The sequence below is a fragment of the Vicia villosa genome, linkage group LG1, assembly GCF_029867415.1.
Source record: "Vicia villosa cultivar HV-30 ecotype Madison, WI linkage group LG1, Vvil1.0, whole genome shotgun sequence".
In the NCBI taxonomy this organism is placed as follows: Eukaryota; Viridiplantae; Streptophyta; class Magnoliopsida; order Fabales; family Fabaceae; genus Vicia; species Vicia villosa.
Genome location: NC_081180.1, coordinates 103,397,061 through 103,423,031, shown reverse-complemented (window position 1 = coordinate 103,423,031; position 25,971 = coordinate 103,397,061). Strand labels below are relative to the sequence as shown.

The 25,971-nt window shown below is 30.5% G+C and overlaps 4 protein-coding genes across 4 annotated transcripts; all 4 read left to right on the top strand.

Annotated features, from left to right (window-relative positions):
* Window positions 1-6,450: 6,450 nt before the first annotated feature.
* On the top strand, window positions 6,451-7,691 carry LOC131643766 (extensin-3-like). Its single transcript, XM_058914080.1, has 2 exons — window positions 6,451-7,150; window positions 7,428-7,691. Exon 1 carries the CDS (start codon window positions 6,492-6,494, stop codon window positions 7,119-7,121), a length of 630 nt encoding a protein of 209 aa, XP_058770063.1. The 5' UTR covers window positions 6,451-6,491; the 3' UTR covers window positions 7,122-7,150; window positions 7,428-7,691.
* Window positions 7,692-12,398: 4,707 nt separating this feature from the next.
* On the top strand, window positions 12,399-13,728 carry LOC131613691 (extensin-like). The gene is made up of 2 exons (XM_058885342.1): window positions 12,399-13,142; window positions 13,438-13,728. The coding sequence occupies exon 1, from the start codon at window positions 12,439-12,441 to the stop codon at window positions 13,111-13,113; it is 675 nt and encodes a 224-aa protein (XP_058741325.1). The 5' UTR covers window positions 12,399-12,438; the 3' UTR covers window positions 13,114-13,142; window positions 13,438-13,728.
* A 2,018-nt stretch (window positions 13,729-15,746) lies between these two features.
* LOC131643765 (extensin-like) lies at window positions 15,747-16,950 on the top strand. Its single transcript, XM_058914079.1, has 2 exons — window positions 15,747-16,430; window positions 16,695-16,950. The coding sequence occupies exon 1, from the start codon at window positions 15,788-15,790 to the stop codon at window positions 16,406-16,408; it is 621 nt and encodes a 206-aa protein (XP_058770062.1). The 5' UTR covers window positions 15,747-15,787; the 3' UTR covers window positions 16,409-16,430; window positions 16,695-16,950.
* A 1,312-nt stretch (window positions 16,951-18,262) lies between these two features.
* On the top strand, window positions 18,263-19,611 carry LOC131643764 (extensin-3-like). Its single transcript, XM_058914078.1, has 2 exons — window positions 18,263-18,999; window positions 19,473-19,611. Exon 1 carries the CDS (start codon window positions 18,300-18,302, stop codon window positions 18,969-18,971), a length of 672 nt encoding a protein of 223 aa, XP_058770061.1. The 5' UTR covers window positions 18,263-18,299; the 3' UTR covers window positions 18,972-18,999; window positions 19,473-19,611.
* The last annotated feature ends 6,360 nt before the right edge of the window (window positions 19,612-25,971 follow it).

Below are 25,971 nucleotides of genomic sequence, written 5' to 3'. Positions count from 1 at the left end.
TGCTGGGGTTTTTTGGTTAAATCGGCTTACCGGCTTTTATCTCTTTAGCAGGTTCACATATGGATACTCTCTTGTCACGTGCTCTGATGATTATTTTGAATTCAAGTGTGCCTAGCAACATTCAAGTTTTTGCTTGGAGGCTCCTCTTGAATAGGCTACCAACTAGGGATGAGCTTGCTAAGTGAGGGGTTCTTAGAGGACCTCGCAACCTTGTATGTCCCCTTTGTTTAGGTCCTGAAGAATATCATTTCCTTGTTTTTCTCTTATGTTCCGTCACATCCCGTGTTTGGTAGTTTATTCTGGATTAGATCAAGATCTTTGGGATACCCCCTTTTGTTTTGCCTTTAGACCATTTATTGAAACTTGAAAACTTCTTCAAAGGAAGAATCAAGAAGATATTTAGTCTGTTGTGTTGGTTTTCTATGACTTATTGTGTTTGGTTCACTATAAATAATATCTTTTTTGAAGGAGGGTCTTTTAGATGAGAAGGAAATTATAAATTCTTAAATCTATTTCATCGGAGTGGTATGGGACTAGATCCAAAGGACCTTTTGAATCTAGTAAAAATGATTGGTTTATTAGGGTCCATTTGTTTTGCCTTTTTTCAAAAATGATTTTTATAGTGTTACATAATTTTGTGGGAAAAAATTACAAAGAAACCTTTTATAAAAGCTTCAAATGAAATTTTTTATTTGAATAGTTATTCTTAAAATGTGATTTTAGGTATTTCATCTATTTATTAGAAAAAATTGGATATCAAAATTTTAAAAAATCACTTAATTTTGAAGTTATTTCAAATAGATTTTCATAAAAATCATTTTTGAAATACAACTTTTCGAAAAAAATAGCGATTTTGACTAAGTTTTGGTCTTCATTAATGTATAAGGAAAAAACGAATATGAAAAAACTTGTAATATTTTAAAAAATGATTTTGAAAATTTTATTTTCAAAAATATAAAGAAAAAATTCATTTTTTTAAAGCTAAAACAAACAAGTCCTTAATCTGTTAGATTGTATCCGCTTAATTTAGTTGGTGAAGGCTTTTTTTTTGGTTTTTTCTTTACCCACCTCCCTATGGGGGTCACCCCCAGCAAAAACCCCACTTTACCCCTGCTTCGGAAATGCATTTCCGAAATTTTTTTTTTCTAAATTTTCCCACACTTCGGAAGTGCATTTCCGAAAAAATTCCAAAAATTGGGATTTTGATTAATTCGGAGATGCATCTCCGAAAAAACAAAAAAAAAAATCTAAAAATGCCAAAAATTAATTTTAGGATATTAATTAATTCATATATCATAAATTTGATATAATTTATGAGTAATGAATAATAATAATTATATATTTTCATATAATTTATGAGTTATGAATAATAATTATTATATATTTCTATTCTAATTCATATTTTAAAATTTAAAATAATTTTAATTAAAAAAACTAAAATAATTTCACTTACAAAATGAGTTATAATTTTTTATTTATATATTTATATATTTATAATAATTATAATGTATTTACAAAAAAAATTAAAAAAATGAGTGTTTTAATTTATATATTTATATAATAATTATAATAATTATAATATATTTATAAAAATTATTATATATTATATATTTATATATTTATACAATAATTATTATATATTAATTATAAATATATTTATATATTTATATAATAATTATAAAAATTAAAAAAATGAGTGTTTTAATTTATAATAATTATTATATATTTATATATTATATATTTATATATTTCACTTACAAAATTAATAATTATTATTATATATTTATATATTTCTATTCTGATTCATAATTGAAAATAAGTTATAATTTTTTATTTAGTTTAAAAAAATTAAAAAAAAAATTGTGTAAATTTTATTTAATGAATAAGTTTTATATTTAATTCTATATAGTTCAAAATTTACTTATGGAATTAAAATGTTTTTGATTTATATAAGTTAAAAATAATTTTGAACTTTAAAATTGTTTAGGAAATTTTGATTCACCTTGATTTTATTGATTCACCTTCATTTTATTGATTCACCTTGATTTTATACCTATTAATTATATTGATTCACCTTGATTTTAATTTTTTAATAATTATTGAATTCTTTCGGAAGTGTATATCCGAAACATGGTCTTGGAATATTTCGGAAATGCATCTCCGAAAACACATTTTTTTCGTGTTTTCGGAAGTGCATTTCCGAAATAAGACAAATTTTGGAAAAAAAAAACGTTTCAAAAATGCATTTCCGAAATGAGAATATTTTAGTTTTTCACCAGAGGTGACCAAGAAAAGAGAGAGGTAGGGAAAAAAATTTCTTTTTTTTTTAATTTCTTCTTTCTTTCTTAGAGTGGAATATCCTTTGTGTTCGTTTTAATGAATCTCTCTTGCTTATAAAAAAATAAGGATTTTTTTTTTCAATGTAATTTTGATATTCTATAATTTAATGAACGAATTATTTTTCAAATAAGATTTATATGTAAAACAGCTGTAATTTTTTTGAAAGAATCAACTAAACTATTTATCAGCACAAAGTCTACGCAAATAGGAAGAAATAAAATGTCATCAACAACAAAAATCAAAAGCTTACAAGTTACAAACACTAAAATCTAAAATCATAATAAAATAACTAAAAGATCTCTAACAAATTGCACCACAAGCAGGGCCGGCCCAACACATCTTGAGGCCTGAGGCGAAATTTAAAAGTAAATATTTTTAGTATAGTAAAAAATTAAAAATTAATATAATTTAGATGTTTTAAGGTGTAAAATATTAAATTATTATAATTAATTTTATTTAATATTTTATTTTAATTAATAATACAATTAACTCATTTAAACATTCTTCTCATTGTTTAATAAATAAAACATAATTGAAAAACAATTTCACGATTATAAAAGAAAATATTTAAATATAAAGTTTAAAAAAATTATTATTAATTTTTAAAATAATAAATTGAAAAATATACATCATAGATGTTTGTTATTATTATATCTTTCAAATAGGTGTTGTTATTATTTAATTAATATATATAATAATTTAAAAAGTTATTTTTTTAAAAAATCAATTAAATAGAATTACATATATATGGAATAAAAATGTGAGGCCCTAGGCGGTAGCCTTGATGGCCTACCCCTAGGGCCGGCCCTGACCACAAGTAAGATCACCGACAGATGCATGAGTTTACCTTCGTATTTTAGACACAAGTTAATTATTAGTCTTTTTAATATAATTAAAAGCTAAGCAAAAGTCTTCATTGGCCTTTTTTGTTAATTGATTTTTTTTTAATGCAAACAAGTAGTTATTTGTAAATAGTGTACGGTAGTCTCTCACAATAATTAGTAACTATGTATATTAATTTTTTAGGGTTTCCCTATAAATTACACAACTTTAAGGTGGCGGCGATATATATTCAAAATTTGAAATCACGTACAAACATGAAATGTTTTTTAAAAAAATAAAATAGATCTCTCTATCCATAAAAATGACACGGTAGGTGTAGGGTTTTTTCTATATAGACTATAGAGATTAAAAAATGTAAATAAATAAAAAAATTGTTTCTACCCCGATTGTTTCTGTTAGTATTGATTGCAAATTGACTGTAAACTATTTTCATATATGCGTAGTTTATTATGGGTGAGAATGGGAGATGAATTAGTTGAGTTAAATAGATGTATCATGTAATGCATCCAATGTACAATACACCTTATAATATTAGACTAATTCAAGAAGATCAATTATATTGTCCATTAATTAAGAAGACCAATTCCATTGTCCACTAGCGGATTCTATTTAAAACCATAGTATAATTCTGTATGGACTAAGCTAACACAAAAATTATTAGCACTTAGTAGGATTCAAATTCAAAATTTTGAGAGGAACATACTCTCAAAATCCAAGCCTCCACCACTAAACCAATCCTTGAGGATTTGTAGTCTACATGAGTTAAATCCTTAATACTCATAATCATAATACATTTTTTTCTCAAACCCTCCCAAAATATCTTACATTCTTATTCAAGATTTTCGCTTGCAAAACCCAATTCTAATGTTTTGGTTTCATGTGCAACCTTTACTTTGCTTGATTATATTTGTAATCTTCAACTTCTAATTGTTATGTTGGTGTATCTTTTAAGTATATCTTTGTAATTTGTATATAGGTGATTATTTTTATATTTAATTCCCTCTTATTTTATCTTTGTCATTTAAAAAAGTTTAGAACACAGTGATATTTCATACTACACAATAAGTCTTATCTTACTAAAGAAGATCGATTAGATATATCAGTTTTTAACATAATATTTTAGTCCAAATCGTTAATCTCGAGTCTTATCTTACTATATTTCATACTACACAACAAGTCTTATCTTACTATGTTTCTATTCAAATCGTTAATCTCGATATCTTTCTTAATTATTTCTCTTATAATTTTTCTAGGTCTTCCTTTATTTTTAGTTGTTTGATTTCCCTTCATCTGATATATTTTTCTTACCACGAAATCTATAGATTTTTTCTCAGCATATTCAAACCACCTAAATCTATTTTCTACCATCATTTTTTATTATAAGTACTACCACAATACTCTATTAAATATTACTCATTTCTAATCTTACCATAAATAGTTTTATAATACATATTAGAAACTTAAAAATGTATTCTTTTGAGAATAGTTCAATATTAGAAACTTAGAATCAATACATACTTCCTTACATATCCAAAATTGTAATAGTTAAGTAGCAATCTTATATTTTCTTTAGGGAAATAAGATTAAAAATATAAAGGTGGTGCCAACATTTCAACGGTCCTAGCTACTATTTTTGAATTATTCTGTTCTAAGCCTGCACCTTGGATCAAATCCAAATTCAAGCTCTAAAACACTTGGGTCGTAACCTTTCCAAGATGCTTAGGGTCGTTACTCCAAATGTCAATATGAATAATACTAAAATGTGAATGGGTGCAAGTTAGTAAACTATATAAGAACTTACTAATTTAGTACTTGTAGATTAATTTACTAACATATACGAACTAAAAATTGAAGGGTTTAAATTTGCAAACCCATGTATAAAGCTTACAATTGCATGATCTGTTTAATAAAATATGGTTACATAAATACACAGATATAGTTAGCAGAGAACAAATGTATGTAGCGCAACCCCAAACAAGTAAGGTATCTTAATCATTACATTACTCTAAGTTTATAAAAGATGAATTTAAAAATGATTACTTCAAAATTTAAGTAGTCTCCTCCCCTTTTTTTCCGGATCTAGATTAGGTAGATGTAATTGTATTATTATGTTTATAAAATCTCTGTCTTATATGCCCAAAGACATGTACATTTATAAAGAAAGTGGAGAAAAGATATCGTCCCATATTTTATACATGCTTATAATAATTCATCATTATCCAATCATAGAGTTATATTTTTTTTTAGCAAGTGCAGAGTAATCGGAAGTCTCAACAAGAAACTATTTTCAAGAGAAGAAAACAATTTCTCTGTAATCACTCTCTTACTAAAAAAAATATCATTACGAAATTTTCAAATAAATCACATAACTGAATGTTAAATCAAAGCTAAATCTAACTTAATCCTAGGCCTCTCAAGAGTCCTAAAGACAACAAGCAGAAAAACTAACTCCTAGAAAACATCATTAACTCTTATTCTAACCACTTAGGAGTACTATATCAAACTTAAAAACTATAGTCGCACATGACAAATAAATGACAATCTGACTCAACGGAGCCTTCATAAAACATAAATGAGGTGTTACCTGGGTCAACAACAACCTTTGTTGTTGAGCCTCTACCTAAAGAAATTCTGACAAGTAGAGACCCTAACATGTAGTAACTGTCAAGACTGATAATTTTATCATATGAGAAAAAGAAAAAAGTTACAAAAATATATAATTGCATATATAAACAAAATGACAATCAGTCCATTAAGGTAGGTAACAAGTATAATAGTGACAGACTATACCAAGTAATTTGTTGAGGTAAACTAGTGACCCCTATAACTTGAGGTCTAAATTAGAAGCTCCCCCTTTTTTTAATTCATTTTATAAAAATATTTAAGTTAATTTTTATTGATATTCTATATCTTATTAGCACATATTTGTCATTTTTAACTAGTCTAAAGAAAAATATTAAGGGAGACAAACTTAGTTATAAATAATACACAACTATTAATTAGATCATATACATGAAATTTAGATCATGAGAGACAGGTTAAGCATAATCCGATATCGCTTGTTTTAAAAAAATGTACTCAAACATTTTTGTTTTAAAAAATATAGGGTCAGATTGCTCTACAAGTCAATAAGAATTGGTAATGGTCCAAAAATAGCCAGCTTTTTAAGTATAATTTAATATGAATGTATGCATGTTTCCTAGAAGGTGAAGTTAACTAACCAAAGATGCTTTAAGAATTTACCTATAAAATGGGGTTGCACCACCACCTTTCTTTCACAGAAACAAAACAAACTAGTAAGAAAAACAATGAGGTCCCCAATGGCCTCCTCTGCTTCTCTCATTCTTGCATTAACCATACTCTTTTTCAGTCTCCCATCTGAAATTTCAGCAAAAGACTATTCTTACTCCTCACCACCACCACCAAAGCATCCATACCATTACTCATCTCCTCCACCTCCACCAGTTCACACCTACCCTCACCCTCACCCAGTCTACCACTCTCCCCCACCACCGGTTCACACCTACCCTCACCCTCACCCAGTCTACCATTCACCACCACCACCAGTTCACACCTACCCACACCCACACCCGGTCTACCACTCTCCACCACCACCAGTTCACACCTACCCTCATCCTCGCCCTGTCTACCACTCCCCACCACCACCACCACCACATAAGAAGCCGTACAAGTACCCATCTCCCCCACCACCACCAGTTCACACCTACCCTCACCCACACCCTGTCTATCACTCCCCACCACCACCACCAACACCACACAAGAAGCCATACAAATACCCATCACCACCACCACCACCCGTTCACACCTACCCTCCCCATGTTCCCCACCCAGTTTACCATTCTCCTCCTCCACCAGTCTCTTCCCCACCTCCACCACACTATTACTACAAATCACCTCCTCCACCTTACCACCACTAGATAGCCCATCATTGGCATCACACTATATGGTAACTTTTCATGCAACACATATTATAATATTAATTAGTACAAAATTTCCTTCCCGAGTCAACTACCATTTTCTCTTCATTAACTAGTTAACAGTATAATTGTCAAGTATATGCAATTCTAATTTAAAACGAAACTTCATGTGAAATGAAACATTCTTTAATAGTTTAGTCTACATTTCTTGTAAATTAATTAATCTTCTGTTATGTTATTTGGTTATTAAGGGAATAGAGTATCAGACATAAACTGACAGATCAATATATATTTGTATTTCTGTAGGATCTAAGCAGATAGTGTGAAAGCAAAGAAAGTCGTGCACAAAGAAGACTGAGGGGATTCTTCACATATATATTTCGTCAGTGTTTGATTAATATTGTTTAGAGGGCTGCTTTTATTTATTTAATTTGTGTTTTTGTTGTATAAGCCACAGCTGTAAGGCACTGCCCCAGTATGCATGCGTCTGCAGTTGTTTGCATGAATTGTAATTTTCAAAGTTCGGTTTTGTATCAAGCGAGCCAAATAAATATATCCCCATTATAGTAATTTGTCCCTTGCATCTATGCCTCATCTTTATACTATTCCCATGATAATAATAATTTATGTTTATTTGTTTGGAATAACTATTTTTGGTTTACTTTATTTTGTACAAAAACAATTTTCTGTTTAAAAGTGAACTCAATAGCAATCTTGAGCAAAACCAAAAGAAATAAAATAATACTACTAAAACACTTAAAATGACAATAATTATCTTCCTAAAACACATCAAATTCACACAAACACATCAAGTTCACACTGATATGCATGAAAGGACCAAAAATTGTGTGAAGCCTCTGAATTAGAAGAATAAAAAAATAATAATTAAACAGCAAGATAGGGTACATAAATAGTGTCGCCGATGTGGTATCTTCTGCAACGACATCGGACCCAATTGAGAGAAGAATTAAAATCAAGTATACGATAGTATCAGGAACCACATCGGAAAATTTCCACCATCTTCTAGTTTTTCTCACCACAAACAAAAAATATAGAACCATAAATCTCATTCTTCCTTAAAAGTACTGAAAGTTCTTAATTTTAAAAGTTTTTCAACTGTGTAATTCAAACACCTCTCAATTTTTTAAAAGTTTTGCAAGCGTGTAATTCAAAACAGGGGTGCTATGTGTACACTGAAAAGTCTATACACCTTATGTACACCTTAGATTTTTCAAAACAATTTAACTCTGGCACAAAAATCTAGGCTAGAAAAAATTATTAAAAAAAACCAAAAGTACAAGTAACCGGATGTATATACGGTGTTGATGTAGCTTTTGGTGTAATGATAATATTTCTCAATTCAAAAACCTCCCAATCAATAATCACACAGCAATAGCCACAATATAGATCAAAACTGTAATGACCGCAATTACAGCACTCATGACCGCAACCACAATTTAAAATCATGTGTAATTTAAACACCTCCCAATCAATAATCACAAATAGCTGCAATATAGATCAAAACTGTAATGACCGCAATTACAGCACTCATGACCGCAACTACAATTTAAAATCATGTGTAAGACCTTTTTAAAATAACAACAATAGAGCAATCTAATAATTAAAAGTGCTTTCAAATGAATGATTAGTTGAATATATATTCAAATTTAGAACTTAACCAAAAATAAACCATATTATTAGAGAAGAAAGGTGTTCGTATTTTATGAGAACTTAGGAGAGATTAATATATATATTTTAACATTAAAGGGGGTGTATGTGACATTTTAATAAATTCTAAAGTATAATTTTCCCTTTAATATATAGACATCCCTCATTCCAACCATCTATGGATAGAAATTCAACATAGGTAACAGCAAATATCGTAAAAACCAATTGTTTAAGTCATATCACAAAATCAAACCAAAATGTGGCAAAAGATCAACCATCTGTATGAACTCTGCTGATATCACAAATAATATTTGGAGAACATTAACTTGTGTCTTAACTGCTAACCATAATATTTAATTGATATAAGAGATATATTGTAACATAATCTAGTGTATTATGTTACACAACTAAATCCGGAAAGTGAGAATGAAACCAATTAACCAAAATGATTAGAAAAATAAATGAATAAATCATTCTGAAAATACTATGTTAGAAACTTAAAATCAAAAATATACATATCATAGCTCTTGCACCGGGTTCATTCTTAATGAATCACATTGAATAAACAACAACAACCAACTTTTATCCCCACTAAGTAGACTCGGCTACAAAGATAAATTTTTACATAATGTTTTATTCAAGACCATGTTTCTATCTAATGTTTAATCTTGAGATCTTTCTTAATAACTTCCCTTATAGTTTTTTCTAAATCTTCCTCTACCTCTAGTTGTCTGACTCCCCTCAATTTAATCTACTTTTCTTACCACAAATTCTACAAGTCTTCTTTTACATGCTTAAACCACTTAAGTATATTTTTCATCATATTTTCTACTATAAGGGTTACCCTAATATCTATCTAATATTGTAATTTATAATCTTATTCTTTTTGTTTTTTATAAAAATTTATAATCTTATTCTATTTATTCTTACCACACATCCAACACAAAATCCTCATCTCTGCTACGCTCATTCTATTCTCGTGTTGATTTTTAATCACCCAACATTTTATTTTGTACAACATCGCTAACCTTATCGCAGTTTGATAAAAAATTTCCTTCAACTTGAGTGATACTTTTGTGTCACATAAAACACCTGAGTTCTTCCTCCATTTCAGTCACCTATTGTTTTGTACTACGTGTCTAAGATATTTAAACCACGTGACTTATGGGATAATATGGTCTCCAACTTTAACTTCTAGGTTAGAAACACTTCTCTTTTTGCTGAACTTACATTCCATACACTCCGTCTTACTTATGCTTAGGAAAAAGTCATGCGTTTCTAAGACTCGTCTTCAACATCTCATTTAAATCCTCCTTCGACTCTCCAAGTAGAACCGTATCATCTGAAAAGAGAATGCATCTCGGTGTTAGCTCTTTGATGTGTTTCGTGAGTACATCCAAAATTAAAGTAAAAAGGTACGGACTTAGGGTTGATGCAATCCTATTGTAATGAGGAAATCGTCTATCTTTCCAACCTGGGTCTGCACACTAATCGATACCCATTCTTACATATCTTGGATAGCTCGAATATATCCAATCCTAACCCCTTTCTTCTCTAATGTTTTCCACAAAATCTCTCTAAACACTCTATCATACACCTTCTTCAAGTTAATAAAAATTAAGTGCACAAGTCTTATTGGTTCATCCGATATTGCTCCAACACACGTCGTAGTAGATAGGTCGCTTCCTTAATCGACCTCCTAGGCATAAAATCAAATTGATTCTCAGTGAATTGAGTCTCTTTTCTTTGTCTCCGTTCAATCATTATTTTTCATAACTTCATAGTATGACTCATAAGTTTAATGCTCCAATAATTAGCACAATTTTGTATATCCGCCTTGTTCTTATAGATTAGAACTAAAGTGTTTCTTCTCTATTCGTCCGGCCATTGCTTTGACCTCATAATTTTGTTAAAGAATTTGGTGAACCACTTGATGCCTCTATCTCAAAGAATTTTCCACACTTCTATGGGTATATTGCCTGACCCAACCGCCTTACTGTTATTCATCATTTTCAACGATTCTTTTACATCTTGTTTTTCAATCTGACGGTAGTAATTATAGTTTCGATCCTCTTCTCTATGTTGAGTATGGTAGAGTCTTGTGAGATATCATATCTTTCATTAAATAAATTTTAGAAATACGTCTTCCACCTATCCTTTATATTCTTTTTTTGAACCAAGACTTTGCCTTCTTCATCTTTAACACACTTCAATTGATCCAAATCTCTTGCCTTTCTTTCTCTTCCTTTAGCAAGTCTATACGTAAATTTTTCTCCCTCCTTGATTCCTAAAGAGTGGTATAATCCGTCAAAGGTTGGGTTTCTTGCTTCACTTCTCTTTTTTAACTCTCTTATATTTTTCCAAGTTTAGGCATTTTTACACTTAGATCATTCATTAAAGCAATCATTTTTTACTGTAACACTTTACTCTGAACACTACCATTCCACCACCACGATTCTTTATCCCTAGGTCGAAAACTCTTGATTTTCTTTAACTACTTTTCTAATCTCCGGGTTCATATTATTTCATATATCATTTGCACTTCCTTGTGGTTGTCCAAACTCTTCCTCAAAGATATTGTGTTGGAAACTCCCTTATTTTTCACCCTTCAAATGCCACCACTTGATCTCTGGAACTCTCATTTGACTTCATTTCTTCACTCTCCTCTTGATTCTTACATTCATAATCAATACTTTATGTTGGATAGCCAATCTCTTTCCCAACATAACTTTATAGTCCAAGAAAATCTTCTTATCCGACTTCTTAATAAGAAAGAAATCTCTCTGAGAACATGACATCCCACTCTTATATGTGATCATATGTTCATCTCTTTTTCTAAACTAAGTATTAGCTATAGTAAGATCAAAAGCCGACGAAAACTCTAAGATAGATTTACCCTCTTCATTTACCAACCCAAAACCATACTCTCATCCACGCCCTCAAAACCTCTTTCTATACTCCCTACATGTCCATTTAGATTCCCTCCTAAAAAAATCTTCTTTCTTTGAGGTGTATTTTAAAGTAAACTTTCTAAATCCTCCCAAAATTTTATTTTAAGGTGTTCTGCTAACTCAACCTCATATACGCAAGCACTAATTATATTAACTAAATTATTTATATGTATATTCTTGCATATCAAAATGATTATATATTCTCTTTTTTTTTCATTTTGGGGAAGCTAAAACTAAAATCAAGTTGGTGTCAAAACTTCTTTAGTCCTTGCTATTCCATTCTCTTCTCAGCTTGCCAGTGTCTGCCAAAACAAAGTATCGCTCTAAATTAAAGCAATTTGGGTGAACAATGATACGGACAACCACTTTTTGTACATGAGGGCAATACCTAGCTAATTAAGGTAAAAATGTAATTAAGTTAGATGATAGTTAATTTAATTAAAAGACAAAATTATGGTTGATTCTACGACATGAATAAAATATAAATATTCAACTAAATTTATCATATTACTTTTCATGGTCGAATTGTTCTAAAAGTCAATAAGAATGGGTAATAATTCAAAGTTAGCCGGCTTTATTGTACAATTTAATATGAATGTATGTATGTTTCCCCAAGATGCTTTAAGAATTTACCTATAAAATGGGGTTGCACCACCACCATTCTTTCAAAGAAACAAAACACACTAGTAAGAAAAACAATGAGGTCTCTAATGGCCTCCTCAGCTTCTCTTATTATTGCATTAGCCATACTCTTCCTCAGTTTCCCATATGAAATTTCAGCAAAAGACTATTCTTACTCCTCACCGCCACCACCAAAGGATCCATACCATTACTCATCTCCTCCACCTCCACCAGTTCACACCTACCCTCCTCATCCACACCCAATCTACCGCGATCCACCACCACCGGTTCACACCTACCCTCCTCATCCACACCCAATCTACCGCGATCCACCACCACCGGTTCACACCTACCCTCCCCAGCACCCAGTCTACCACTCTCCTCCACCACCAACACCGCACAAGAAGCCATACAAGTATCCATCTCCTCCACCACCACCAGTGCACACCTACCCTCATCCTCACCCTGTCTACCATTCCCCACCACCACCACACAAGAAGCCATACAAGTACTCATCTCCCCCACCACCACCAGTTCACACCTACCCTCACCCACACCCAGTCTACCACTCTCCACCACCACCAACACCTCACAAGAAACCATACAAGTATCCATCATCACCACCACCACCAGTTCACACCTATCCACCTCATGTTCCCCATCCAGTTTACCATTCTCCTCCTCCACCAGTCTCTTCCCCACCTCCACCAGCCTATTACTACAAATCACCTCCTCCACCTTACCACCACTAGATAGCTTATCATTGGCATCACACTATATGGTAAATTTTCATGCAACATATATTATAATATTAATGAGTACAAAATTTCCCTTCACTAATCATTCTACCAATGTCTCTTTTTTTTTGTACAATCTACCATTCTAACAGCAATATAATTGTTGAGTATATGCAATTCTAATTTAAAATGAAACTTCATATGTAATGAAACATTCTTTAATACTTTAGTTTGCATTTCTTGTAAATTAATTTTCTGTTATATTATTTGATTATTAATTTAAGGGATTAGAGTATCAGACATAAACTGACAGTTCAATACATATTTGTATTTGTGTAGGATCTAAGCAGAAAGTGTGAAGGCAAAGAAAGCCATGAACAAAGAAGATCGAGGGGATTCTTCACAAATATATTCCGTCAGTCATTGGTTAATATTGTTTAGAGGGTTGCTTTTATTTATTTAATTTGTGTTTTTGTTGAATTAGCCACAGCTAGAAGGCACTGCCTCTATATGCATGCGTCTGCAGTTGTTTGCGTGAATTGTAATTTTCAAAGTTTGGTTTTGTATCAAGCAGACTGACAAGCTAAATAAATATTTATTCCCTATTATAGTAATCTGCCTCTTGCATCTAATGGTTCATTTTATACTATTCTTATGATGATGATAATATATGTTTATTTACTTTACTTTTTCCGTACACTATAACTTTTTGTTTAAAAGTGAACTCGATAGCAAAATGTAGGAACTTGTCAAAACTTGCTATTTTCAACAATTCGTGCATTCTATCCTTTCCACCATCAATAAGATTGATTAATTCCATTTAAAAACAATCAAGATAATGTTTACAGCAATCATTTTACACAGCCAGCAAGAAACTGTCAAATTCTTATTCTACATTTACCCATAATATGATGCGCATTTAAGTGTTACACGAATAAAAGTAAATATTTTAACAACTTAAACCTTACAAAAATCTGAAGATATTTTTAAAGGGATTTTTTTTTATAATTGAGAAATCAGTATAAAAGGTGATCACACCGTTACATAAAATAAAAGTATAAACAAAGAAAGACTGGACAAAGAGAACAACAACAGCATTTCGGTGATAGAGTGTGATACAATGCTTTTTGCTCGTGAGGCGCTGTTAACAATTACGGGTGTAGTGGCCGTTATTTGTAAATGAGAATTACCTCCACTTATAAACACAATACAGACCATATCTCTAAGTAATGTGAGGCTAAACTCGTCCCTTTAAACCCAACACAATGAAGGTGTTGGAGACTGCAATGAAGGCAAGTCAAATGCCGAAATTTAGACGACTAGAGATAGACCGCAATAAATGTGGAAATTCCAACACACGCCCTCACACTCTGGCCTCAATGTTGCTAAAGCATGGAAGTTGCGGGAAGCTCAACAAGTGATCTAGGATAGACTCTCATATCATCTTAGAATGTGTGGAGTGGGTCTAATTCATTCCTACAAAACTGACTTATAAGATAAAGATTGCCCCATTTAAAAACAAAACACAAATCATATCTCTAAGAAATGTAAGACTAAATTTACCCCTTCAAACCGAACACGATGAATGTATTAAAAGCTACAATGAAGACAACTCAAATACCGCAATTTAGGCAGCTAGGAACTCGTCGCAATGAAGGAGGAAATTCCAACATTTTACACAAGTTTTTAGTCTTTGCAATAGTGTCTATTCCACTAAAGCGTTTTAGGAGGTCAAACTTCGCTGACACTATCTGTAATTAACAACATATATCTTGATTATTAAAAATCTTATTAGAAGTGTTGCAATTTTATTCGATAGAAAGGAAAGAGACGTGTGATTTCTTGGTGCTTCGACCATTAAAGATATCATTCCATCAATGTTTTATAATTAATAGTTACATTTATAAAAACTTGGTAACATTTTAATTTTATTTGAGAACACTAAATTACATTACTACAATAATAAATTTAAATTACACACCTACTAAATAGATATAAGTACCTTGAAATTTAAAATAGGTAAGACATACTCTCATTTAAAATTAGGGAGAACCACCAATCTCAAAAAAGATTTACAATAAAACTTTTTGACTTAAGCCCAAGTACGAGCAAAAGGCCAAACCATCAATGTCAACTAAAATGGCATCACAAATGTTATTTAATTTATATACCACATGACTTCAAAATCTTGAAATTGGGTATGAAAAGAAATAATTGTATAATACATGAATAAATCATTTTGAGATTCAATAAAAAAATTGAGATTATAATATTTGAAACTCAGAAAATATATCTCCTTACAATTACACAACATAAATAATTAAACTATATTTAGAGTCTTTTTATTTTGGGCAAACTAAACTAAAATCAATGTATTGTTAACATTTCTGTAACCCGAGCTAGCCATTTGATTCTCTTCTAAACTTGCCAGCGTCTTGCCAAAACCAAATTAAGGTATCATGGGTCGCAACCGTTCCAAAATACTTAGGGTCACATTGATCTAAAAGTCAATAAGAATTGGTAATAATTCAAAGATAGCCAACCTTATAGTATATTTTAATATGAATGTATGCATGTTTCCTAGAAGGTGAAATTAACTAACCAAAGATGCTTTAAGAATTTACCTATAAAATGGGGTTGCACCACCACCTTTCTTTCACAGAAACAAAACAAACTAGTAAGAAAAACAATGAGGTCCCCAATGGCCTCCGCTTCTCTCATTCTTGCATTAACCATACTCTTTTTCAGTCTCCCATCTGAAATTTCAGCGAAAGACTATTCTTACTCCTCACCACCACCACCAAAGTCTCCATACCATTACTCATCTCCTCCACCTCCACCAGTTCACACCTACCCTCCTCATCCACACCCAATCTACCGCGATCCACCACCACCGGTTCACACCTACCCTCCCCAGCATCCAGTCTATCACTCTCCTCCACCACCAACACCACACAAGAAGCCATACAAGTACCCATCTCCTCCACCACCACCAGTGCACACCTACCCTCATCCTCACCCTGTCTACCATTCCCCACCACCACCACACAAGAAGCCATACAAGTACTCATCTCCCCCACCATCACCAGTTCACACCTACCCTCACCCACACCCAGTCTACCACTCCCCACCACCACCAACAACACCACACAAGAAGCCATACAAGTACCCATCACCACCACCACCACCCGTTCACACCTACCCTCCCCATGTTCCCCACCCAGTTTACCATTCTCCTCCTCCTCCGGTCTACTCCCCACCTCCACCACACTACTACTACAAATCACCTCCTCCACCTTACCACCACTAGATATCCCATCATTGGCTATATGGTAACTTTTCATGCAACGTATATTATAATATTAACAAGTACAAAATTTCCTTTCACTAATCAACTACCATCCTCTCTTTATTTACTAATTAACAGTATAATTGCCGAGTATATGCAATCCTGTGCATTAATGAAGCATTCTTTTAATTTAATATTTTAGTCTGCATTTCTTGTATATTAGTTTTTCTTTTACCTTATTTGGTTATTAAGGGATTAATGTATCAGACATAAACTAACAGATCAATAAATATTTGAATTTGTGTAGGATCTAAACAAAAAGTGTGAAAGCAAAGAAAGCCGTGGACAAGAAGATTGAGAGGATTCTTCACATATATATTTCGTCAAGTTTGTTTAGAGTGCTTCTTCTATTTATTTAATTTGTGTTTTTGTTGTATTAACCACAGCTGTAAGGCACTGCCTCAGTATGCATGAATTGTAATTTTCAAAGCTCGTTTTGTATCAAGCTGGCCAACAAGCCAAATAAATATATCCCCTATTTTGCTATTCCCTATTAAAAGATACCTATATGTGTTCATGTATCAAAGTATGTTTTTCTTTTGACGACATAGATTTATAATATAAACAAGAGTACCATGAGTACTTCAACTCACTACAAAAAAGAGATACAGCGCCTCAAACCAAAAAATAGAACACACCATAATCAATAAAGAAATACTACTGCAAAGCCAATAGAGAGGAACTAAATCAAAAGCGAACAAAAAGTCCAATAGATCAACATAGTAAGCCACAACCAAAAAGAACTTAGGTGAGCATATAAAGAACTATCTCAAAAGGCAAACAGAGGATCGAACATTACTACTAAAGAACATAGAAGTTTCAGATTTCATTGCAACTAAACTATATATCACGTGCTTTATCTATTGAAATGCATATGTATAAATAAGTTCAACACAATTGGGCAACATGAATTGAGCACTATGAGTTGTATGCATGTACTATGTAATAAAAAAAGGTTACAACCATTCCCAGTTACAAAAATGATTCTTGACTCATGAACAAAAATGATTTTTTTTAATCTTTTCACATACTACTTTTATTTACATCTTTTCATTTTCATATTTTTCTGTTTTTTATCATCACATCTCTTACTTTCTTGTTAAATAGATCTCACTACTATGAAATTTCAATTAGGGAAGAAATACTCTCATGGAAAGTTAGGGAGAACCACCAACCTCAACAAAGATGTATGTATAGCTTGCCAATGCAAGAATTCTTATTTAAATCCAAGTGCGAGCAAAGGTCATACCATCGATGCCAACTCTGAGTGTATCACAAAAAATATTTATTTAATATAAGCGAGAAACATTAGAACATAATCTAGTTTCCTTCAAAATCTTGAAATTGGGTATGAAAACGAATTGATTATAAAATGTATGAATAAATCATCTTGAGAATTGTTAGGAAAAAAACATCTTGAGATTACGATGTAGAAACTGAGAAAGAATACATATTTCTTTACATATTAGAAATAATTAACCTATAGTCTTCTAATTTTGGGCAAACTAAATGAAAATCAAGAATTTGTCAACTTTTCTTTAATTCTAGCTAGCTATTTGATTCTTTTCTTAACTTGCCAGCGTCTGCCAAAACAAAATTAAAGAAAACTGGGCCGCAAGTCGCAACCATTCCAAAATACTTAGGGTCGCATTACTCAAAAAGTCTAAGAATCAGTAGTACTAGTAATTCAAAGATAGCCAATGTTATAGTATAATTTAGTATGAATGCATCATGTTTCCTAGGTGAGTCTCAAGGGACAAGTTGACTAATCAAGATACTTTAAAAACTTAGCTATAAAATGAGGTTGCACCAGAATTCTTCCATAGAACTAAAATTCACTTGTAAGAAAAAAATGAGGTCCCTAATGGCCTCTGTTTATCTCATTCTGGCATTAGCCATGCTGTTTCTCACTTTCCCATCTGAAATTTCAGCAACCCGCTACTCTTATTCCTCACCACCGCCACCGGTCTACTCACCACCACCACCAAAGGATCCATACCATTACTCATCACCTCCACCTCCACCAGTTCACACCTACCCTCCTCATCCACACCCAGACCACTCTCCACCACCACAAACACCACCACCTCCACCACCACCACCAGTTCACACCTACCCTCACCCACACCCAGTCTATCACTCTCCTCCACCACCAACACCACACAAGAAACCTTACAAGCACCTATCTCCTCCACCACCAACACCACACAAGAAACCTTACAAGCACCTATCCCCTCCACCACCACCGGTGCAAACCTACCCTCACCCACATCCAGTCTACCACTCTCCTCCACCACCAACACCACACAAGAAGCCTTACAAGTACCCATCTCCTCCGCCGCCGCCACCCGTTTATACCAACCCCCCTCACCCTCACCCGGTCTACCACTCTCCACCACCATCAGTTCATACCTACCCTCCTCATGCTCCCCAACCAGTTTACCATTCTCTTCCTCCTCCAGTTCATTCTCCACCTCCACCACATTATTACTACAAATCACCTCCTCCACCTCACCACTACTAGAATCCTATAATTAGCATCAAACTATATGGTAACTTTTCATGCATAATATATTATAATATTAATAAGTACAAAATTTACCTTCTCTAGTAAACTCATTCTCAATTTATTTTGTATTTTAAAGAGCCTAGTTGTGAAACTTAAACACACTAGTGCTGACTGCTGAGACCTTGGGAGTTACTGGTGTGAATCTGCATCCCAGCATATAAAATGTCCCTGAATCCTTTTACCATATAAGCTGTACTAATGAGACAACTCGTATTCTCTCTTTATTAACTAGTTATCTTTTTTTTATTAATTAATTATCAATTTGATTGTTGAATACACACTATATACAGTCCTAATTTAAAATGAAAAACTTCAGGTGTAATGAAACATTCTTTTACTGTTTAATATTTTAGTTGCCGTTTCTTGTAAGTTAGTCTTTTTCTTATAGTGTTTGGTTGTTAAGGGATTAGAGTACCAAACATAAACTGACACCAATATGTATTTGTATTTGTGTAGGATCTAAACAGAGAGTTTGAAGGCAAAGAAAGCCATGCACAAAAAGATTGACGGATATTTCATCAGTGATTCAGCGTTTGATTAATATTGTTAAGAGGGCAACATTTATATATGTAGTTTGTGTTTTTTGTTGTATTAGCCACAGCTGTAAGGCGCTGCCCCAGTATCCATGTGTCTGCAGTTGTTGGTATTATTGTATGCATTGTGATTTTCAAAGTTCGTTTTGTATCAAGGTGACTGACGAGCCAAATAAATATATATCCCTCTACTATTGTAATCTGTCCCCTGCAATGTTTAAAAACTCGAGAGTTTATGCAGAATCAGTAGAGGATTCAAAAAACGTAACTCAAGGATCGTAGCACTAATCGTAAGATCCTACTACTGATGGAAAAATATATTTTAATATATATAATTACATAACTTGTATGTGAAAGAGAAAGCTTGCTTGAATGTGAAAGAGGAAGAAGAAGCTTTAAGGTGAAAGAGAAAAGAGGAAGTAATTCAATCAATATATATAGACATCCCTCATTCCAACCATCTATGCATCAAAATTTAATTCAGATAGCAGCAAAACATCGAAGTTCAAAAACCAATTGTTTAAGTTGTATCACAGAATCAAACGAAAAGTGGGAACTTTATTTCTAAAAATAAATGCATTCTATCCTTTCCACTGTGTATGTCAATTAGATTGATCAGTTCCATATCAAGGCATTTTTCATTACAATCATTTCACAGAACCAGCATTTGTTCAAGAAACTATCAAATTCTTATTCCACATTCACCCATAACAGCATGCTCTTTTCACAGTTAAACAAACAAAAAGATGTTACCTGATTAAAAGAAGCATGCAATGTACAGCATAGCGGAAAAGCTTACAATTGTGCTTTTGTTCTGCCATCTAATAAGCTTCCCGAATTGTATTCACTTCCTGTGCTGAATTAACATTGAATAAAGTTAGAACAGAACCAACAAAAATTCTGAATACATATGTATATACACCGCAAGCATTCTGCAGAAACTACATATCTTGCATGGATTACATTCATCAATTTTAGAAAAACGAATGAGAAAAAAAATTAAAATCCAAATGCTATCAACTATGAATGATTCTCCCAAAATTAATAATGAAACCTAATTTTATCATTAAAAAACCATTAAAAATGCAGAAAACGAAGAACTGTGTCATGGTTACAATCCATTACAGTTTGCAACTGGAAGAAGAAATTGTGATGATTGCGGAAATCGAAAAAAGGGGAAAGGAGAAACTGACACTGTGAGTCTTCGGTGAGCACGTTGCCGCTGTGACAAGTTTCTCCACTTCACTCTTGCTCGTTCTTCCATCATTTTACTTGTTTTCATAATTCTCAAAATAAAAGCACAATTCTTTTTCTTTTTCTTTTTCTTTTGGTTTTTAAACGCATTCGATAAGTTTATGAGAAAAATGAAAAGTATTAATATATCTCAAAAAAGAATTTAATCACATCTAAAAATTGTCTATTAATAGTTGTGATGTAGCATTTTTTTTATTCAAACTAGTATCAAACTCATGTACTAATGGTTATTTGGTCCAGTGGTGATTGGCGCAGGACTAGGTACGGAGGACCACGGTTCGATCCCCGCAACTACGATGCGATCGAGAGGGAGCTGGACCCACTTGATGCCCCGGATTATTTATTACTTAATAGAAGGTTAAAAAAGAAAAAAAATTGACGTGTATGGAAACCATTTCAAGTATACAGTAGAAACTCTTTAAATTAATAATGTCAGGACTGATTTTTAAGTAATTATACTGTACATACCAAACAAAAAGGAAAATTAGTTTATGCCTCTTAAAATTACGTTACAGCGAACCTTGAGACTCAAGGTAAATTAGTAACTACTGTGTTCATATGCATTGGAAATCAATAATGACTTTTGAACTTTAAAGGAAAACAAACAACTATTGAATCATAGTTCAATAGAGTGTAATATTATTTTTTTCAGTTTCTATGAATTATTAATTTATGATTTTCTTAGGACCAAAAATTATAAAGGGATCTCCCGAAAAGTTATTATCTTATTATTTTATCGAGTTTTTCAATTTTTTACATTGTCCCAAGTCGGGACCGGACAAATTTATTATTTTAGAGAGTTTATTAATTTACCGAGTATTAATTTAAAGAGTTTCTACTGTATTTTTAAATTCATTTTAATTGAAATAATTTTTTTAAACTAAAATTATTATTTTTTAAAAAAAAAATATTGTATCTTAAAATAAATTATTTCAAATTATATTTTTTCGTTATTAATATTCAATTACGAAAGTTAATTTTTAAAAATTAAATACTATTTTAAATGTAAATTAACAATCATTTAAAATGATCCTAATAATCTTTTTATAAAAAATAATTTATTGGAATATTTTGATTAATAATTTATTAGAAATAATAATAATAATAATAATAATAATAATAATAATAATAATAATAATAATAATAATAAAGTAATAAAAAGTGAAAAGTGAAAAGTGAACGTTAAAAGTGAAAAGTGAGTTGGAAAGTGAAAAGTGAAAAGTGAGTTAGAAAAAATCAATAAAAGACATTTTTTGTCCTCAAATTATTAATTTAGACTAAGCTAACAAAAGAGTATTTTTGTGATCTCCAGAGCAACAAGCTTACTTATATTATAGATTTTTTGGATCATAAATACCATTTTCCGTATATAACAACATTTAGATCAATAATAGATTTTTCTCGTATACAAATATTATTTTTGTTTAGGTATCATTTACAAAAATATTTGAATAACTAGAATTTGATACTAATATAATTTGATTATAAATAATAGTAGTATGTTACAATTGAATAAGTAATACACTTTTCCCGTAGATATATATTTCTCCTATTTACATTGAAAACATATCTACTTTTAATATAATAAAGTACAATACATATGAAATCCTATAATTATCCTTATAATCATCAATTTGAGGGTGATAATCGGGGACATAACGGTAATTGCATCTCCTTTATTATTTTAATTAATAAATAAATATTATAATTATTTAGTAACAATAATTACACCCCTTAACCAATTAAATTACACACATCCTAATTATTACTAATTGTTACATTGGAACACGCTTTGGTTTTGTTTTTCCATGCATTGAAAAATACACCAGTTTTAATTTTTAGTCCATTCCATTGGGTCATGCAGACATAGAGCCAAGTTTTAATTTTTAGTCCATTCCATTGGGTCATGCAGACATAGAGCCAAGTGAAGTCTGCATAATTTCAAATTTGCATACCTTTTCCATTCCTCTCATTCAATTTCGTTTGCCTCTTGAATCCTATAATAACTACATAATGCATCTCTCATCCACAAGTTCAACCCTAAACCCATTTGCTTTATTCCATACACAACAGTATTTTTATTGCTTTTACGGTTTAGTGTATTGGGAATTGTTGAACCATTGTATGAGTCCCTCCATCTATCTCTTTGCATCACCTTTTCTTCTTTCATTCTCTGTTATTTATTTCCACCTTCTTCATTCTTTGCATTCTCAATTTTTTATTCTCTTCCTTTGCTCCTCATTCACTGCTCTGCCATCATTCAGTTGCTCTGCTTAACTTCAGATCTTACTATTCTGCATATCTACGAATTTGATTTTCAATTTTAATTTCTGATTCTCTAATATAATTTTTGTTTGTTTCAGGATTTTAAATTAAGATATGTGAAGACAAAAGTTTTGCTTTATAATAGATTTGTGATTTGCACCATCATCTGCATTCAGTTTCCTTACCTTTAATTCATTAATGTATTTTTTTTGCAGTGACAAAGAGTGGAAAATTTGACTGCATCAAGAATATTAACGACCACAAAGAAACGTGGAGTTGATTTAATGAGATAAGAAAGAGAGTATGGTGTTTACTTGATTTTATTACAATAGAGAAGACATAAATCAGAGAAAGAAAAAATGATTTTGGATTGAAATAAGCACTTTTTATAAGTGATTTTGGAGATAAAAAGCTATTTTTACGTTGCTGCACACAAAATTTACATCACTGCATTCTCTTTCCTTCCTCATGGTTACTTCTTTTATTTATTTTTCTTTAATTTTTAATTAAATGGTGAAATGTCATTTCTTACTTGATTTGAAAAATTCAATATAAAAATAATTAAGATTATTTTTATTAATTATTATTGTTAATTAAGAGTCGTTAGTTTTAATTATTAAGATTTAGTTTTTTTAATAAATAAAGTGAAAGGTTTAAATTTTCCCACTTTATTTTTCTAAACTCTTAACTTTTCATTTTTCTACATTACTCTTACTTTATTTTTTTTGAAAAAGAAAAAAAAATATATGAGAAATAGAAAGTGGAAAAGTTTAATTACAGAGCATTCCATTGAGAGAGATATATTTTGTTTATTTTTTATTTTTATTAAATATTTTGTTATATTATAGGAGTATAGAATGAGTATTATCTTCTAAATATTGCTTTAAAAATTTAGGGTGTTATTATATATATATATATATATATATATATATATATATATATATATATATTAATTTTTAATATATAAGACCATCAAATTATCTACTATCTATATAACAAAATCAATAGCCGATTTAAGGTCATTTTTCATACCCTAATTATCTCATTAATCTCTAAACAATTCTTAGGGTCTATATCAATAATGACATTAATCCACAGAATCTTTTTACGGCTATATAATTAACATTCTTAATTATTTGTTTTTTTCTAAAAATTGCAATTGTCTTTTGGTATTGAATGAGAATATGAAAAATGAATGAGAATATGAAAAAAAGACAATAATTGAATGAGAATATGAAAATATTAATTGAATGATAATAAAGAAAAATATTTATTCAATGATAATAAGAAATCGGAAGGCAATAATTTTTTATAAATGAATATTTTACATGGACAATAACAATAGCTGAATACACAAAAATCACAAGATCATTTTGGTCCTATAAAAATGGATTTAATAAATTAAGTATGATTTTTTATAAATTTATCTTAAAAAAATATCATAAATTAAAAGAAAATAATTATATTTAATATTATGACTTAATACAAGAAAAAAAATACTTAACTCCTTCTAATAAGAATTTCTGATGATTAATTTTGATTTCAAACTAATAGATAAAAAATATTTATTTAATATTTGATCTAAATTATCTTAAAATAATTGGAATATTCTTACATTACCAAAATATAATATGGTATAATCCATATTTTTTTTAATTTTCTTATATATGTAATTCATATAAATACTTATTAATAAAACGTTAAATTAATTAATTCAATTTTATTTTGATTTTCAAATTTGTTTTTGATTTAGAGTGTCAATTTTATAGGCAACAATAATTTGCTTCTATAAAAATTGTTTCAATCAATTAAGTATGATTTCTTTTATAAATTTTTTAAGCAAAAATATCATATACCTGATAAAAAATGATATATATTATTAGTACATGATACAAATAAAAATAAAATTGACATGAAAAAATGTTAGCATTTATTTATGATAAGATGTTAACATTTATTCTAAAAGTTGATACATATATTTGTTTTTATTAAAAAACATGAGAAAATTATGATTGATGAATAAACAAATTTTTTTATGAAAGACACAAATTTATTTCTTTTTTATATTTAAAATAAAAGGCCAAGATATCAACTATTATATATTTATTTACTATTTATAAAAATATTATATATAAGTAGTGTACATCCTCATATTTAATTCTTTAAAAAAAACTTTTAATATATTTAATTGAAAAAAATGGGTATATGAATTTCACGGGAGAGTTTAAAATTGGGATTGCAATTTTCTCACGTAAAATTTCAAAAGAAAGGATAAGATTTCACGGGAGAGTTTGACTACGATTCTCTCATATAAAAATTTCACCAAAAATAAAGTGTCTTCATGGTTCAGAGGACCATCTTAAATTCCAATAAATAAATTTGTACATCTTTTGTACAAATTTTTCTTTTAAATAATGAGATTTAAATGTGTTGCATTAAATTATAATATGTCATTTCATTATTTTTTGTTTCTTGACTTATATAGATGTTATAATTTTTTTTGCAATTTTTTATTTTGATAATTTGAATTTGCAATTTGAATCATGCTCATAAAAAGGCGGGTAGACATACTAGGGGTGGGAGCCCATAAAAATTGTTGATAATGTGCGTCTGCGGAAAAAAAGGCGGGTAGACATACTAGGGGTGGGAGCCCATAAAAATTGTTGATAATGATAGTACATAATAACTACATTATCTCAATTTTTATTTATTTTTTTACTTTTTATCAAGAACTATATTTTTTCAGAGTTAAAATTGTAATCAACAATAATAATTAATTATCTCTAATATTATTTTAATTTTTATCCAACATAAATATCATCATTGAAAACAACTACAAATTGATAAATTAAATTAATATTGATATGATAATCATCATTGAAGAAATTATTTCGCTTAATTAA